The following is a 17,532-nucleotide window of genomic DNA, read 5'->3' as shown; positions in this document are numbered from 1 at the left end:
GATCTCTCTAATCAATTATGAAAGTTTCACTCTCCGTCATCTCACTAATTGATGATTGGCTTGTTCCAGCAGTAACATATAAAACAATATAATTAATCAGTATTAAAAAGCAAAAGAATACAAATCTTAGAATGACTGAAAAAACACCCTGTAACGTGTTAAATGTATATGGTAGTCATCATGGCAGCCTGAGGAACCAGCAGGTCTTCCTCATTAACTCAGCTCCAGTGCAGCTGTTGACACATGGACACTGAGAGGTGCCCTCATACTTCTCCTCTTATCTCCCAGGTGAACGGGGAGGAGACGGGGGAGACCCTGTCGGCCTACAGCTCATCCCCAGAGACGGTGTTCGGAGCGGCTTACCTGGCCATCCTGCCTTCCCACAGACTGCTGCATGGGAGCAGCTCAGTCCGCTCTGCCCTGGAGAAAGGCTTTGAGCCTGGCAGAGGTGAGCTGAAGAGGCACACACATTTAGGTTTTTCCTTATCAGCAAAATTATTTTTTCAGGTGTGAGATTCTTTCAACTGCATCTCAGCACTTGACAGGGTTCTTAGAAAAGTTTCTGACCCTTTCCATCGTGTGTGCGTTCTTTATTGAACAGTGCCTAATTAACTAAAGTGCAACAGTGTAAAATCAATCCTCATGTGAAGGAGGAACTACATGTTTTCTGGCAGTAAAGACTTGTACTGTATTTGTCTACATACAGTATAATCCATATGACCAGTATGGATGCATGTTTGAGTGATGTATTGATGCAGTCAGTGCAGTGGGTGGGTGAGCGTGTGTTAATTGGGATTCCCCGTAGGTTTTCTGTGCCTCAGCGGTAAATGATTGTTGATAATGAGTTACCGGGGGAAAGCAGCACTGCCTCTCTCACACCTCCTGCCCTCTGCTCTCCAGACTCCCTGACGGAGGTCACGGCTCGCAACCTGTTCACCGACCATGAGGTTCCTGTGGTCATCTCGCACAAGGACGCGTTTGATGGCTATCTGGATACCGTGATTGGTGAGTAATGGGTGTGTGCGTTTGTGTGTTGATGGGTTTCACGATCACCTAGAAAACGTGGCTGATCAAAAAAAATTATTTGAATGCATGCCTTGAGAAAACATTTTCAATTTTAGTCGATCCCATTTTGCAGAAGGTGCATTTTCTGTAAGTGGGCCCTTTACAGTACGAACCAGTGGGTGTTTGTGTCTCAGAGAAGTGGAGGTGGGTCCCAAGGGATTGTTAACGAACAGTCACATCACAACATGCTTAACACCGCCACAGGGGTGTTTTGTTTCTCTCTCAAGAGATTGGTTATATATATGTCTATGTTTATGTTTTTTATACGATCTCACAAGTTCATTGTGCACCCGTGTCTGACAGGTATCCCAGACTGCAGTGAGGAGGATCTGTCCGTGGCCAGAGCTCTAAACCTGAGGTGGACCACGGTGCTGAAAAGTGATGAAGATGGCACACAAACTCTGGTCAACTCTGATGAGGTCTGGACACACCACTGAATAAATGGCTCATGATAATTAAACTATGGCTGTTTTCAAAACATCCTACTATTGTAAATAGTAAGTAGTAGTAGTAGTAGTAGTACTGATTGCAAAATGTTGGGCTTGTAGAGTGCAATATGCAAGCAAAAGCTAAATCTGCAGTACACCAAAAATACCTGGATGTCTTACTGATCTGGAAAAAGTCTCCAGTATGCATAGGAGCAGGTAATCTTGCGTACTGTTTCCCACAATGCAAAGTGCTGAAACGGTCACAACAACCTGTTAGGCCAACAACAGAGGGATTTTTTTTTTCAAATTTATCTGAATTTTGTTTTCGGGTTGTCCCTTCATTGAGCCCATCCTTGTGAAAGCGATATCCCAAGAATGCATTGACTGGAAGGCAGTAAGCCTAGTTTTTTATTTGTTATTTAATTTAGGGCTGCAACTAATGATCATTTTCCTTACCAGTTTATCTGGTGATTATTTTCATGATAAATAGATTAATCATTTATATCTACAAAATGTCCAAAAAATGTGAGAATGCTCATCACAATTTCCCAGAGCCCCAAGTGCTGTCTTCAGATTGGATGGAGATTACTGGATGAAGGAGTGCCAACCTTTGAGTATAAGGGAGTACTACAAAACCCTCCATATTGTACACCAACTCTTATTGCCTTTTGTCTCTCTGTAGTTCTCAGGCCTCACCAGACAGCAGGCATTTGACTCCATTACCCAGAAGGCCAGGGAGCAGAGGGTTGGAGGCCACCTCACTAGCTCCAAGCTCAGGGACTGGTTGATATCAAGACAGCGGTACTGGGGCACTCCCATCCCTGTGGTGCATTGTGGGTCCTGTGGTCCGGTTGCAGTCCCTGAGGAGGAGTTACCAGTTACGTTACCAAAGCTGCCGTCTCTCACTGGGAAAGGTGCGTCGCCGCTGGAGGATGCTCATGACTGGGTCAGCTGCACATGTCCCAGGTGAGAACTGGGTGTATTATTTAAAAACACCATATTAAATTTTTTTTAAATTACTTTTTGATGATTTTGACACATTTCACCAATCAAGACCAAAAATATTTGGCAAGTGTTATCCTAGGGAGTGTGGGAATCTCTCACATAATTTCTCTTACTCGTTACCATGAAGTCCTTGTTTACTTGTTCATCTTAGACCCCATTTGCACCTTGAGCAAACCGGCCTTTTGGGAGTCACCACCACCTCCTGTAGCACTGCAGCATTAGCAGATCACCATTCAGCCATGTGATTTAGCAAATAGGATGCAGAAAGGAGTGGAGGACGTGTTATTTCTTTTTTGGCATAACATAAGCGATCGGGTAAATGCTCCTGTCCATTATCGTGTGTGTTGAGTGAGAATTGAATTATGCGCGAACCATCTCCTCTGTACTTCCTGTGTTTCCTCAGAAGGCCAGCGCTGACAAAATGAGCCCGCTGTCAGTCAGGCTGAGAGGACTGACAGCTTTACAAGAACACAGAGCGCTGAGAGCGAGCTGTGAATTGTGTGATTAATACTTGAGTTCTGATGGGGTTATGTAATGAGTGGCATCTGTGACAGGAGCAGCATGAGATGATGATGATGGAGCTTACATAAGCCAGCTGTGCCTCCAGAGACACGCACGAATACTGTACGTGCAGGCACACACAATTACCTTTTGTACAGAGGTGTAATCACACACACACACACACACACACACACACACACACACACACACACACACACACACACGCACATTCACACACACACACACACATTCATTTGAGAATGTCTGCTCAGCCGGGGTCTCCAGAGTCCCTCGCTGACATGGGAATTCCTCTCTGAATAAGACTAATCACCGTCATGGCACCATGTTGATTAAAACAATGGCCTGCTCACTTGCAGATGGCACAAGTCATCAGATTGTGTTCACTTACTTCCACAAAGCTACTATAATTCTCTCCCATTAGCGCTGATTGATGGCTATAATCGCCAAGACGCTGTGTTTCCTCTCCTCCATTGTTAAGTGTCTCTTAAAATTTGCTCTCTTCACTCGTCGACCATGTCCAATTAAAGTTTGGGATGAACACAGGCGAGCAGGGTGATGAGAGATGGTTTTTATTTGTCCTTCAGGAAGTCATTTCCTGTGTGCACATATCTTCTCCCGACCCTCTGCAGCGCTGTAAATTGGCCTGCCAACTGATTGAGCTCTGCCTCGGCTTAGCTTGGCTAAGAGGAGTTGTATGTGAGTGTGTGTTGTTCTGTGAATTCACAGGTAAAAAGATAGAGACCACCTAGTTAGCACAGCAACACACACACACATTTGTAGGCAGTCACGCAGACACACAGCAGATGGGAAGAGAGCCTTCGTGAAGTGGGCAGCTGCCTCTCTTGCCTCATCTGTTTGAGAGCCTTTTGGCTCTTTCTGGCTCGTCCTCCAAACACACACTCACACCTCACACACTCGTGCATACAGGTTGCTTCCGATTTTAGTTGCCTACATTTGTCGTTGGGCCTACAGAAAGGCCGTCTCCAGAGCGAATACGTCTGTGTGTTGTCTAATCTGATCCTCAGTAGTCTGACTGTAGCGGGTACCAGCTGTGTGTCAAATGACCACAATCTGGCCTCTGATTGGCTGTTCTGGTGTGAAAGAGGAGGTGAGAAATCTCACTTGCTCAAGCAGAATTTTCGCATTGATTTCTGCATTTTGTGAAGTTCCTATTTTTGAATTAATTTGTGATAGAAGGTGGATCGTTTCACTGCCGGGTTTTCATCATTTCAAATAACACCTGGCTTCTAAATATTAACCTTGCTACACCTTAGTCTTGTTGCTAGGCAACCTGCAGCTCCTACCTCATCATCGCAGCCTTATTATAGACCAGTATGGTAGGTGGTCGAGGGGTTTTGCCTCTTGACGTGTGTGTGTCTGTGTTAGTGAGTGAGACGGGAAGAGATGGTTAGACTCAACAGAGACAGCCCATCAGATCCAGGAAACCAAACGAGCTCTGTTGCACAGAGTAAAGCTCAGAGCTGTGCTACTGTTTATCTTTCTGGGACACCGATTTTAACTCTATTGAGACTCATTATAAAGTAAAAGGCAGACGCTTTCACTGTTCCATTAAGTGCTTTAAATCAAATCTGAACAGTTTCCAAAAGCTCTGTTTTTTCTGTGTCTTTGCCAACGTCCTCTCCTCTGCTGTGAAAGTGATGTTGCCAGATTCGCATCACGTACCCCAAGTGCTGTTTGGCTTGGACCGAAAAGGGGCACGAGGTGGCATTTCCAACACAAACACATCATCATGTGCTCGGCCCTGCCAGTTCGCTCCCTGTTAGCACAGCCTGTTAGTCAGGGCGCAGGAACAGAGCTCTGGTGCCAGTCTGGCTTCAGCTGTGCTTCTCTACAGGGACATGACCCCCACAGCCAGATGGAGACACACACACACGCAAATCACATAATGTTTTTAATGCAATTTCACTAAGCATACAAACAAGGATCGTTCATTTGTTCGCTTTCGAGTTTGTCAGCCTAATATTGACTTTTGCACTGCCTTTGCCAACTCTCTTTGTCCCTTCTGTCAGATGTAAGGGCCCAGCAAGGAGGGAGACGGACACCATGGACACATTTGTGGACTCAGCCTGGTATTACTTCAGATACACAGACCCTCAGAACACAGTGAGGTATGAAGAGCCGCCTCCTGAGGCTTGAATATGCTGTTTTTGCAGCCCCTTTTGACTCAGTAAAGCCACCAAATGCCAGCTCCATTATTTATTTTCTCCTCTTGGATCTTTTTTTCTCACACTGTGACAGCTTTTAGCACAAATTGCACAGGTCTTATTTACACTCTGTTTGTTCAAATGAAAATGAAACAGAGAGAAAGCTGCATAAGTGTCTCCAGCAGTGGGCGGATAAGCAGATCTGTCTTTTTCTTTTTTCTTTTTTTTAGATATTTAAAAAACAACATTTTCTCCATGTAATATGCAGTGTAAATATAAACTTGACTTTTTCACATACATTGCACTTTTTCCACATACACTCTGTATGCACTATTTGAAAGTTACACTCAAACACATAATTATGCTCACTGTAAGATCACCCACTCTCTCCCACTTCACCTTTTCAAACATGCATTTACTGTCCGTGCACAAACTCTCTAACTCACACACACACACACACACACACACACACACACACACACACACACACACACACACACACACGTACTTTCATGGAAGTTGCCTTCCCTGCCAATAGAGATTATGGAGCCGTGGCTGTCACCTGCTGGGATGGTGGCGATACCCTGAGCTTAACAAAAGAGATTAATTTCCCAGTGCCCTGACCTAGCTGTAAAGCTGCTTTAAAAGGGAGGAGGGGAGGACTTCTATCCCCATCATTTTTCTTAGCGGGACAGATTATGGCACAACAGAAAAAGCAATTACACTATTTATGCATTTCAGTTAGCCCGCTGAGCCTCATGCGCACCGGGGGAAACGATGAAAATAAGAAGCTCGAGATGTTGAAAGTAGCGAGGAAGAGGAAGGAAATAGGAAGAGGGTGTTATATGAAAGTGTGTGTATGGTTATGAATTAGAGTTCCCTGGAGTGATGCCAGCAAACAAAATTATTTTCAGCTTTGTGAGTTCATAACTTTTTCCCTGGTTCAATCAGCCTGAGAGGTGTGTAGGAGAGTAATGACCGGAGTAAAAGGTGACACGCTGAGATAGCAGACTGCCGTAAAAAGCATTATTAAGGTGGAATCCATGCCTCTGCCGACCATCATGCCAGTCAAGCTAACTACATGCAGCTCTCGTGTGGAAATCTGTAAGAAACAGCTCGGTCTCACTTAATCTTAGATGGACTTTTCTCCACACATGAAGCTGAGTGTAGAAGAAGTCTTCAGAGCCCCATTTGAAACTCATATTACCTCAGCAGGGTGAGTGCAGAGAGATAGAGGAGGCTTCTGTTCGCTTCATCCCTGGACCCTTGTGTATCAGATTCAGCCTGCCCCCTAGAGGAAGTGTGTGCGCATATTTATAAAGCTTAAAATGTTGTGAAATTTTATACTGACAAATCACTGCTTTGCTATAGTATTCTGATAGTAATAACGATCTAACAATAAACTGTATGTATACAGAACCTTTCAAAACAAAGTTATAAAGAGCTTTACATGGAGAAATCTATAGCGAACATTTCAGCACCACAGTTAGATAAAGTCCAGATAGAGAAATAAAATAAAATGCTGTACAGTAAAAAACAAAAAAAATAAGGGAAAAAGAAAAGAAAAAGTCTAATTAACAATTAATGCAATATAAAACAGGAAAAACAAACTAGCCTATACAGCACTTCAAAATAAAATGATACAAAGAGCTTCACACAGGATAATCTAATGGTTTCAGCACCACAGTTGGATAAAACAAGGTAAATAAAAGAAAGAAATTAACAATAAATACACTGTAGAACTGCTAAAAAAGTGCATTTATAAAAGACTTGAAATCTAAAACCATATCTAAGTGGCCAAGAACTTGCTGTTCTCAACAGGAAGTCATGCATGTCATATTTAGTGGGAGTTGTTGGCATGAGTACTGAAATATTCCATGAATAAATTAAAGGATACATTAGGATAAAGAACTTAAATTAACTTCACCAACAGAAGGACAGAAAGAAGATGTCACAGTACATGGCACAGTGTTTGACATTTGATCTTTGACAAGGCAGCTGTGGCTCAGGAGGCAGAGCGATGCTATATAAATACAATCCATTTACCATTTTTACCATTTAAAACTAGAGAAATGACTGCTTAGACTAAGCATTAAACATCTTCAAGTATCTTGTTGTTTCCCTCCATTGAGACCTGATTGTCAACACATCTCTTAAAACCACCACAGACTCTTAAATCTTCCTCTTCCTCTCCAGGCCTTTTGAGCGCCACCTAGCTGATCACTGGCTGCCTGTGGACCTGTACATCGGAGGGAAGGAGCATGCCGTCATGCACTTGTACTACGCTCGCTTCCTTTGTCATTTCTGCAAGGACCAGGGCCTCGTTGCTCACAGGTACAGTACGCAGCACTTCACCCGCTTTTCCTTTGCATTTACATGTGTCTTTGTGAATTAACCGTCTTTCTTTCTGTCCTTCAGGGAGCCTTTTCGGAAGCTGCTGGTCCAGGGTCTGATCAAGGGCCAGACTTTCAAACTGGCAGACAGCGGCCAGTACCTAAAGAGAGAAGATATAGACTTCACAGGTACCTGAATGTGCAGGGTGATTAGAAGAGAGGTCCACTACTAATAAAACAAGCAAGGAATCATGACAACATTCTCTTCTTTAAAAACATTGTAGTACTTACTGACATCAGTTTCCCACCTCGTCCCTTTTTTATCCCTCTGTGTTTTGTGGTTTGAAGCTCTTTCCAATTGACTGACAAGTTAACCAGCTACTCTTGACAAAATTCAAATCAAAAGACATCCTTTGAAGAGATCTAAGAGGTCTCTCGCAATTGGCTCCACGCCCAAGGATTTTCAGCTTCTCTCTATTGCTTAGTAACGGAATAAATAGGAGATTCTGGTGGCTTACAGAGAAAAGGAAGCATCTTTATCCCTATGTTACAGACTCATATTGAGTAGGCCTTACATATTTTTCTTTGTGATCAAAGAAGAGCCAACAGGAAACGATAAAAATGAAAACAGTGAGATTAAAATGAGGTTCGAAAGTTCTTACCATTGATGACTTAAAGAGTTTGCCACTCTGTCCAGCTGACCTCTGACTCCTAACCTGCTTCTCCCAGATAAGGAGCCGGTGGCGTGCGGCGGTGGTCGTGTTGAGGTGACGTTTGAAAAGATGAGCAAGTCTAAACATAACGGTCTCGACCCCCAAGAGGTGGTGCAGCAGTACGGCGTGGACACAGTTCGACTCTACATCCTTTATGCCGCACCGCCTGAACAGGACATCCTCTGGAATGTCAAGAGTGAGCCGTGACACCTTGAGTTATTATTTTGCCTAATAAATTCAGAACGATGTACATTAGTTTTGTAAACTTTATCTTTATGTCTTATTTCTTTTGTGTCATCAGCGGACGCCCTCCCTGGGGTTCTGCGGTGGCAGTCTCGTCTCTGGCAGCTGGTGACCAAGCTGAGGGCAGCCCGGCAGCCCGGAGATATCCCCAACCCCTCCCTGCTGAAGAAGAAAGAGCTGGCAGAGACCAAGAAGATCTGGGACAACCAGAACTATGCTGTTCAAGAGGTAGTGACTCCATAGCCTAAGATTGGCTGTGACCTGGAATAAATGGCTGAAAATGTCTCAGGGTGACATTAATTTATTGCAACAGTCATCACCAGTAGGGGTCAGTAGTGGGCCCATATTCTAAATCCCAATTTATCACAGCAGGCATCTTCCTTCAATGAGATAGATGCAGTGATGAAAAGTACATTTACTCAAGTTCTGTCGTCACTTTAGGTGGAGGATGTGATGACGTCTTCCACCACACGATGGGTGAATCAGCCCATTGCATCTGTCACCTCAGTCTATTTTGAATATTATTCTATTTTTTATGTGCAGTATTAAATAATTTATTTCCAGTAGCCTTTTACTCTGCAGTAGATTGTGCTGTTGGAAGGCATGGTACCTTTCCTCACTTACAGTGTACATTATGATAGCATGGTCCAAGCTAATATGCTCACAGCCAACAGTACACAGTCCTGAGGTCCAGCCTTTCCATCCACCGTAACCTGAAACCCCCAGAGTAAAGAGTAAAAGAAGGAGGGGATGGAAATTGATTTTAAATCCACTCTGCCTCCTTTCACACTGTATAAATAGCCTCCTTTGGCCACCAGGTTTGATTCTCTCTCTCCACCCCTCAGGGTCGGTGCTTTTAAAGGACCTCAGGCTGTTTGCCATAAGCCCCCAAAGCCGAGGCTGTCCTTTGATCCGTCCCTAAGAAAAGCCTCAGTGATCGACCTCCTCCCTAAGGCCCTTCCCAAATGGGCTCTTCTTCCCAGAAGGCTAGGCCGGGAAATGTTGACACGCTTTGTGCCTACAGCTGGTACACACGGTGACTGCGCCTGTCATTGTTTTCTGTTAACTCTTCAGAGGAAGACTAAAAAATATTCCCCCGACACAGTCCCCTCCGTATGTCCAGTGACCAGACTTCATAATTTCTCCTAACTGACTGTGTCTTTCCAGGTGACATCTCACTTCACAGAGGAGTTCCTCTTCAACGCAGCCATTTCTCGCCTGATGGGCCTTACTAATACGCTGAGTGTGAGTACGCCCTCCGGTACCTTCAAATACAAATGTCACATTTATCGTCATTTGGAAATCACATTTTTACCACTGTGCGTGTGTTCAGAGTGCAACAGCCGCGGTGGTGCAGCACAGTGTGGAGTTTGAGGAAGCTCTGGCTGCGCTGGTATTGATGACAGCACCCATGGCCCCTCACCTGGCCTCTGAACTGTGGGCAGGTTGGTGACATGAAGATTATTCACACATAATAAAAGATGTATTCAAACACTTCCAGAGAAATGGTCAGCAAAAAGAAAAGTGAACTGTTCCCCACTCGTACGCTGAATTAATTTAATTCGTTTTACTTCTGCTTCTCTGAATGTCAGTGGGGTCACCTCTTGGTGAATAAAATTTGGGACTGACACAGCGACATAAGCGTGTGAGTTTTGTGGTGAAATGACGTTATTTCTAATGTCCGTTAGAGGAAGTTGCCTCAGATTAACTGCTGCTTATTTCATACCAGTGAACGTCCAGCAGTGATGTAATCAACCGCCATTAAGTCAGTGAAACTTTGAGACATTTTTTTAACTTTTGTCTCATCTCTCATGACGCAGGAGTTTTCTACCCATAGTTCAGTTCACCTTAAAATAAACTCACTCCGTCCATCAAATGAAACTGAAAACAGCGCTCAGAGTTTGTGTGTTGAAAACAAACAATACAAGGGGAAATCACGTCACTTTTCCTGCCTTGTGTGAACACTTGGCCCCGCGCTGGCCCGGAGGACATCCCCTTATTGTCGATGACACACGTACGCGAGCTTTCTGCACACAGCTGAGAGAAAAAGAGCTTCCGGACAAAAACATAATGTCCAGCTGATAGGCGCAGTCAGGAAAACCTGACAGATAATCTCTGGGGGGGAGGAAGAGGTGTGCACTGCTGGATGTGTGCATTTTGCTTGTGCTTGCATAGTATTTTTTTTTAAAGTGGACATACAAGTGAGGAACATGTGACCTTTGCTGCACTCAGTTGGGTTGTGTGTTGATTGTATTCATGCACACAAGACGCAGGATAGAGGAAGCACACATCCTTTCCTTGTGCCTCTGGGGCGTGCACACTTGCTTGTTTAAGTGGGGTGGTGGGCTGTTGTTTGACCCTTCATCGAGATACTTTTATTCTATAAATAAGAAAACGAACTGAGTGAAAAGCAGAATAAAAGTCACCCCCAGCCCGTTCGCTGCAGGTCTCTTCAGTGTTTTCCTCCTGTGTTTCCTCCTGTGTCTCTCCCAGGTCTTTGTCAGGTGAAAAACCCCCTCAGCCCCCTCCTCCAGCAGAGAGGAGATGTCCTGCAACAGTCCTGGCCAGCTGTGGACCCCAAGTACCTGGATGTCCCTGACTTTGTGGAGCTGTCTGTGCTGGTAGGATCCCACGCACACACAAACACACACACACGTGATCTTGTGGTCTTCCTTTATTTTCTTTGTGAAGAGTTTCACGAAAAGTCCTGCCTGAGTTCATGAAACTCTTTCAACCAGACTGAAAAAACATGGTCGTCAAGCTAAAAACAAAGCTCTTATGTTTCCTTATTGTTCCTCTGCTCATTGTTTATACACAACTTTATTAATATGGATACGTACACACGTTTGCTTTTGCATTCACTAGCACTTAAACTCCACTCTTAAACCCAAAGTCTTAGGTCCATGATTACATTCATGTAGTCTGTAATTTTCAAGGAAGCCTATGATTACCCTGTGTGCGTGCACGGCTGCATGTGTGTGTGTCTGTTTATGCGTCTGCATGTCAAGTGGTGTGCGTTATGCTAAATAGACAAGTGGGTCAATAATTAAAAGCCAGGAGCAGAACACACCGTGTTATTCCTGTCTCACTCTTATTTCTTGTTCCTTTTTTCTGCCCGTGAGCTCAATCACACAAATAGCGAAAGCCCGCAGCTTGGCAGCATATGTCATCATCAGGAGTGAAAGTGTGTGTGTGTGTGTGTGTGTGTGTGTGTTTTGTTTTTGTGTGTGAGAACTTTCAAAGGCATACAGATAATCAGAGAGAATATCCAGCTGTGATGGGGGAGGTTCAGAAAATCAACTTGGATCAGATCCAAACATCACACATGCTTACACTGGCACATGAATGAACACACACACACACACACACACACACACACACACACACACACACACACACACACACACACACACACAGACACACACACACACAGACACACACACCTGAATATGTACTCAGCTAAAAGATAAAAGCTGAGACTGCTTTAATCTGACTGTTTTCTTTCTAGAGGGTCGTATCCCCAGAGAGAACCCGCTAATCCCCTCAACTACACACAGACACAGACACACACACACACACACACACACACACGATGCGCGATGACAGAAAAGGCAGTCAGCTGACTAACAGCACCTGTCATCTACCAATTGGAGTCTCCCTCTGTACTCTGACAGAGAGACAAGAAACCACAAGACAGAAATGAGACACACCTGGACTTTGCTGTGTGTGTGTGGGTTTGTATTGCTATCCATTTGAGGACTAATGTCAGAAATCATCATACTGAGGACATTTCCACATTATGAGGCTGGTCCTCACCAACTCAAAGGACTGTTGGTTTTAAGGTTTTAAGGAAATGCATTATGTCAATGAGGGTCCTCAAAGCAGAGAAAGACACATTTCTGTTTGGGACGGGGTGATATGGCCTTAAAATAGTATTGCGATATTTTTAGGTTATATCGTGATACATGATGTATATATATTGATATCCAAAATCGCTTCGAAAGCACTTCATAACTGCTAGGACTGGGTGACAAGACTAGATATCATGGTATTTTTGACCAAATACCTTGATATTGATATTGTGACAATATTGTAGGGATAACTATTGCTACTTACACAAAATATTAACACAAGGAGATTCAGTAATGTGGATATAATGACTAAGTGATGACGGCAAGTGTTTACTTTGGTAAATTCCAAAAATCACGTCACTTTACTTTAATGCAGCCTTTAAAACCAGGAAAAGACAACACTTGCACAGTATCAAGATATAATGATATCCAACATCTAAGATGGTATATAGTCTATTGTTTTCTTCTTGTTCATCTCACATACAACAAAGTCATGAAATCATGTACACCCACCTGCCCCTAACACACACACACCAACACACAGTACATATCTGACCTCCCAGTGCTCGATGATGAGAATGATGTTGGTTTTACTTCAGGGCTGAGCTCTCTGTTGTGGGCGTCCTCTGCCCTGTGGAGGCAACGTCACTCCCTCTGGCCTCTAATCATGTACTGGGGTTTGTCCCAGAAGGGACGCCAAGGCTGAGTGGCCTCAGACACACACACACACACACACACACACACATGCACATCCACACACGGCATTAATTTCCGGCCACTTCCAGAGATGTGATCACATTCACCGTGTGCACACATACACATGCCTCTAAACATTACAGGACTGAGTGCCCTTCCCATACCTACCACTAACTATGTGTTTTAAGGGTTCACTGTATATGTGGAAGGAGAGGTGGAGCCTGTTATTTTGGGACTTTTATGCCAGGAAGGAAAAGCTTGGGTACAGCCTGACAGGGCAGAGCTTCATTCAAATATAGACTTGTTGAAAGGGAAGTAGCTTATCTTTTTTCTGTCTCTCTTCTTACCTCTCAGATAAACAATAAGGCCTGTGGGAGTGTGACCGTGCCTCTGCAGGTGTCCAAAGATTCAGAGCGGGTGCAGCAGCTCATCCTCGAGAGCCCGCTCGGACAGAAGCTTCTCAGCAATCGCAGCATCAAGAGAGCCATCCTCTCCCCCAGGACCGCCCTCATTAACTTCCTTATCGAAGAGTGATGTTCAGATGTTGGACGCTTGTGAATGCCTGTCAGTCAGTGACTCAGCAGGGAGAGACAAACAAAAGTGATGGAGTTTTATATGTCATGAATTAGGACAAAGAAAAATTGTACGGTTTATATTAACTGTCTAAACTTGAATGTTAATATGTCTAAAAAGATTTTTTATTTATATTTTCCTGTTTTTAATAAAAGCTTCAATAAGCAGTGGGTTTCTCGCCTCTTTAAATTGCCAAGGGAGATTTAGCACCTGTCTCTTCCAGATCATCCTCCCGTTTAGTCAGACCCTCTTGACAATCACACACGAGCCCAAACATCACTTCACATTCCAGTCATCGTTCCTCCTTTCTCCCTGAATGCCACTTTCAGCGAAGCACTCATGACCACATCTTCACACCTCTTCCTCTGCCATATGCCGGCCCGCTCAGTGTCTCGGCTGAGTCACGCAGTCATGATCTGCCTTATCAGTGTTTGTTTCAAACTGCAGATCTCTTCTGAGCACCGTACACGGACCTGCTGTTTGACTCCTGGACATGCCACTGTGCTCCGTGAGGCTCGTTTTACCAGAAGGTCTATTTGAAGTTACTGAAGGGCCTAGTGTGGTCTGGGATTTTTCAGCTTGGCCACCATATCACGGTCGCTGCACTGTGCCTGTTCACTGGGTCAACATGACTCAGCCATTGTCACTGTCTTGGCAGAGCTCACACGCCTGCAGCACTGAAATGAATCCATGTGTACACCCACTGGCCTATCTTTAAAGGCTTGGTGAGCAGTTACCTTACAGTGCCCACGTCGCCTTAGAAAAGTCTTATATGTTGTCTGGTTTCTGTGAGTGAATGAAAAAGAAGGAATGTGATCTCTTTGAAAAGTGAGATGCATGTGTCAGTTCTGCAAGCTCAGCTTCTGTTTTGAGGAAGTGCTCTTATTTTTATAGTATAAGATGGTCAGCTTGTGACTGATAAGATCATGCTGTATCTCATTCTGTAAGTAATAGAAGGTGTGTTTTTCATTAAAAATGTGCAGACCGAAGGTGAAAAAGAACATTCCTTGCGTCCTTTTCCATGTTTCTATGCTCTATCTCTGACCATCAGGTGACAGGAAAGGGCTCACAGGAGAGACAGAATAACAGGAAGAGAAACCAGGAATAAGAGGAGGGGGGCAAAGAGCCAAAACTGTGTTTGTTATTCTTTGTATTGTCTCAGATTCTGTGAATTTGATCCCAACCAGATGCTGCCACAGCACAAAACAGAAGGTTAGTTTGTGAGAAAAGACAGAGGGGCACTATATCTTCTGTCAACTCATCTTTGTGTGCCATGTTTTCTTTCACACTTTCAGACTGGCTGTGTGAAATGAGAATTAGATTCATGGGAGGTAGTTTTTAGCCCCTGATCTCTTCCTCTTTTTGTGTTATTGCTGCAATTCATGTCACACCTCTCTTTGAACGCTCCTCCAGCTAATAAGCAGGTCTGAACATGAACCAGCCTGAACGATAAGCTCAAGTTGTGTCATTGAGCAGGGGCAACAGTGATGCAATTTCGGATGTTTAAGAAATGCCAGGAAACCCTCCCCAGACTGAATAAATAGACAAGTAAGATATTTCTGTCCACTGTTTTTAGTAAAATGAGTTCTGAGCTGTACTGAAGCATTTCCTCTAATAATTAATTTTGTCACTAACATCCCCTGGAGTCATTTAACACTTTTCGTCAGCTCTGCAGTTTCCATGACGACTAGGATTATTGAATAGGCAACAGTATTCCACTGTGACTCACTTTGTCTTCAGACCACAGTCATAGTCTTTCTTAAATATGAGATGTACAGCATGAATTGTCTCTGATGAGTCAAAGAAAATCGCTCCCCTTCCTCTGGAGAAACTCTGCCGATGGAAAGTAAGGGTGGAGTGCGCAGCGGTGCAGTCACAGTCACCCTCCACTGCACCAGCTGAGTCCCTGAACTGGGCCGGGTATTCTCACAGGGGGACGAAGCAATGCCACAGCTCATTATCTTGCCGGCCTGAATGCTGGTAATTTGGTCATCCGTGGATGTTTTCCGGGTGAGCTCATTGTATAAGCAGTCTCACTAGTCCTTTTTCTTGTTTTGAGGAGAAAGCTAAACTCTTGGGGTGTATGTGAATGCGCGACATGTTCCAAAGTTATTTACTGTACATCTCCACAGTCAATCATTTTGGCCCTTTGAGCATGTGAACTAGACTATATCCACTTCTGTATAAAGGAACACAGGTGATATGTTTTGTATTGAATGGATCTGTGGAGAGCTGCAACTTCTAGTCGACCGAAAGAAAAATATTCAAGTATTTTGGTGATGGATAAAGTGTTTCAATCATTTTTCAAGCAAAAATGTCAATGTTCTAGCTTCTTAAAGGTGAAGATTTACTGCTTTTTTTTCTTTGTAAATGAGGAGCCTTGGGTTTTGGACTGATGGTTATAATAAAAAAGAAGCAACTTGAAGGCACCACTTTGCGCTCTGCTAAATTGTGACAATTTTATAGACTTAAAAAATAATTGTTAGTTGCACCTTGGATCTATGACACTGTGTGTAGTCCTGACTGTTCAGGGTGTTATGAAAGTATCACATCTGTGTGGGCAATTATTATTTGTCTCGTCTTCTCTTCTTATCTGCCAGAGCTTCATTGCAGTTTTTAAAACAAATCTGTTAAATCCATCTGTTTCCATCCATCTTGAATCACTGTTGTCATGCACTTGGCACACAGTGACTAATCAGTACTGCAGCTGCTTCAAAGTAAAAGCCTTATAAAGTAAAAGCTTGCAATTGCTTTGACCCAATTTTGCAATTGCATATGCCTTTAAGCACAAATCTTTATAATAAACTTGCTCCTAATCACCAGTCCAAGCATAGAAGGATGTTGTGTTTTGTGCTTTTGAAGCTCCCCAAGATGAAGTGATTTAATAAACAGAGCTAACTTCATGTCTTGTTTCCTACATGACAGCAACTGATATCCCTTTGAATCTGTAAGATTGAGGCTTAACTTGAGTAAAACAATACTGTAAAAAAGCGATTGATTGAATTGATTATTGACATAATCAAAGTTCTAAAGATATTTTGAATGTTTTTGTCCATTTTACCCAATCACTAAGATATATTTGTATAAATTAATGTATAGGCCTGTCACCATAATTATGTTATCGACTTATTGTACATATCGATCGTTTTTGCTGACCTCAATATTGGCTGTAAAAGGTCATTGCTCTCTGAAAGAGTGTACTTGCATTACATTATTATGTTGTCATATAGTTATTATATCAGTGGCATGAAGTGGTCTTAATATGACCGTAATATTGTCTATCGCAAATGGTTTCTGTGACAATAAATTGTCCAACACAAAGTAGTAGCTATGACAGACCTATGTATGTGTAGAGTGTTTCAATACTTGGAAATAAAGTTTGAACACGTTTCATTCTATTTTTTCCTCCTTTAATGAGGTGCAAATGGGCCAATTAACATAATCAGTGAAACCAAATGATGTCAGGTTTTCCAAAACCCCTGCTGCTGTTACCATGTGTTTGAAGTAACCTTACTAGGAGAAAGAATTCCAAAAAAAAAAATGTTGAGGATGATTTCCTATAGTTTAGACTGCTTTATGATGCATGCTCAAACATATCTTGCGGCTCATTGTAAATAGGTTGTATGCCTCCATCTTTGCTCTAGCAGCAGTTTTCTGTTCAACATGTGTTAGTTTTATAATTACTACCAGAATATCACAACTTTGTAGCATTCATTTAAATACTGACTTCCACATTTAATAACCTGTGTGAATAACACCAGCTGAGGGTGTTATTACAACGTTTTTGGTTGATATCTGTTAAATAAGTTAAGCCTGAAGGAGGGAATGCTGTATTATGGTGATTGTTTCCCAAACATACAAATGGCCATGCCTTATAAACGTTCTGTTTTAATTACACAACTAGCAGCAGCCCAGAGGCCCCCTCAATGTACTGACTC

General features: G+C 43.2%; 1 protein-coding gene across 1 annotated transcript in view; it reads left to right on the top strand.

Moving 5' to 3' along the window:
* The window catches only part of lars2 (leucyl-tRNA synthetase 2, mitochondrial), a 33,411-nt gene extending 19,650 nt beyond the window's left edge, over positions 1-13,761 (top strand). The window contains exons 9-21 of the mRNA XM_073484576.1: positions 289-448; positions 901-1,005; positions 1,369-1,484; positions 2,176-2,459; positions 5,051-5,149; positions 7,382-7,519; positions 7,604-7,707; positions 8,248-8,427; positions 8,533-8,702; positions 9,642-9,719; positions 9,808-9,919; positions 10,968-11,095; positions 13,376-13,761. Of these exons, the coding sequence (XP_073340677.1) occupies positions 289-448; positions 901-1,005; positions 1,369-1,484; positions 2,176-2,459; positions 5,051-5,149; positions 7,382-7,519; positions 7,604-7,707; positions 8,248-8,427; positions 8,533-8,702; positions 9,642-9,719; positions 9,808-9,919; positions 10,968-11,095; positions 13,376-13,555 (1,854 nt within the window). The 3' untranslated portion in view covers positions 13,556-13,761. The remainder of the gene's footprint in view (positions 1-288; positions 449-900; positions 1,006-1,368; positions 1,485-2,175; positions 2,460-5,050; positions 5,150-7,381; positions 7,520-7,603; positions 7,708-8,247; positions 8,428-8,532; positions 8,703-9,641; positions 9,720-9,807; positions 9,920-10,967; positions 11,096-13,375) is intronic.
* The last annotated feature ends 3,771 nt before the right edge of the window (positions 13,762-17,532 follow it).

Source organism: Pagrus major, chromosome 17 (assembly GCF_040436345.1).
Source record: "Pagrus major chromosome 17, Pma_NU_1.0".
NCBI lineage: Eukaryota > Metazoa > Chordata > Actinopteri > Spariformes > Sparidae > Pagrus > Pagrus major.
Note: the sequence above shows the minus strand (reverse complement) of the source record. Positions and strands in the feature narration are given on the sequence as shown.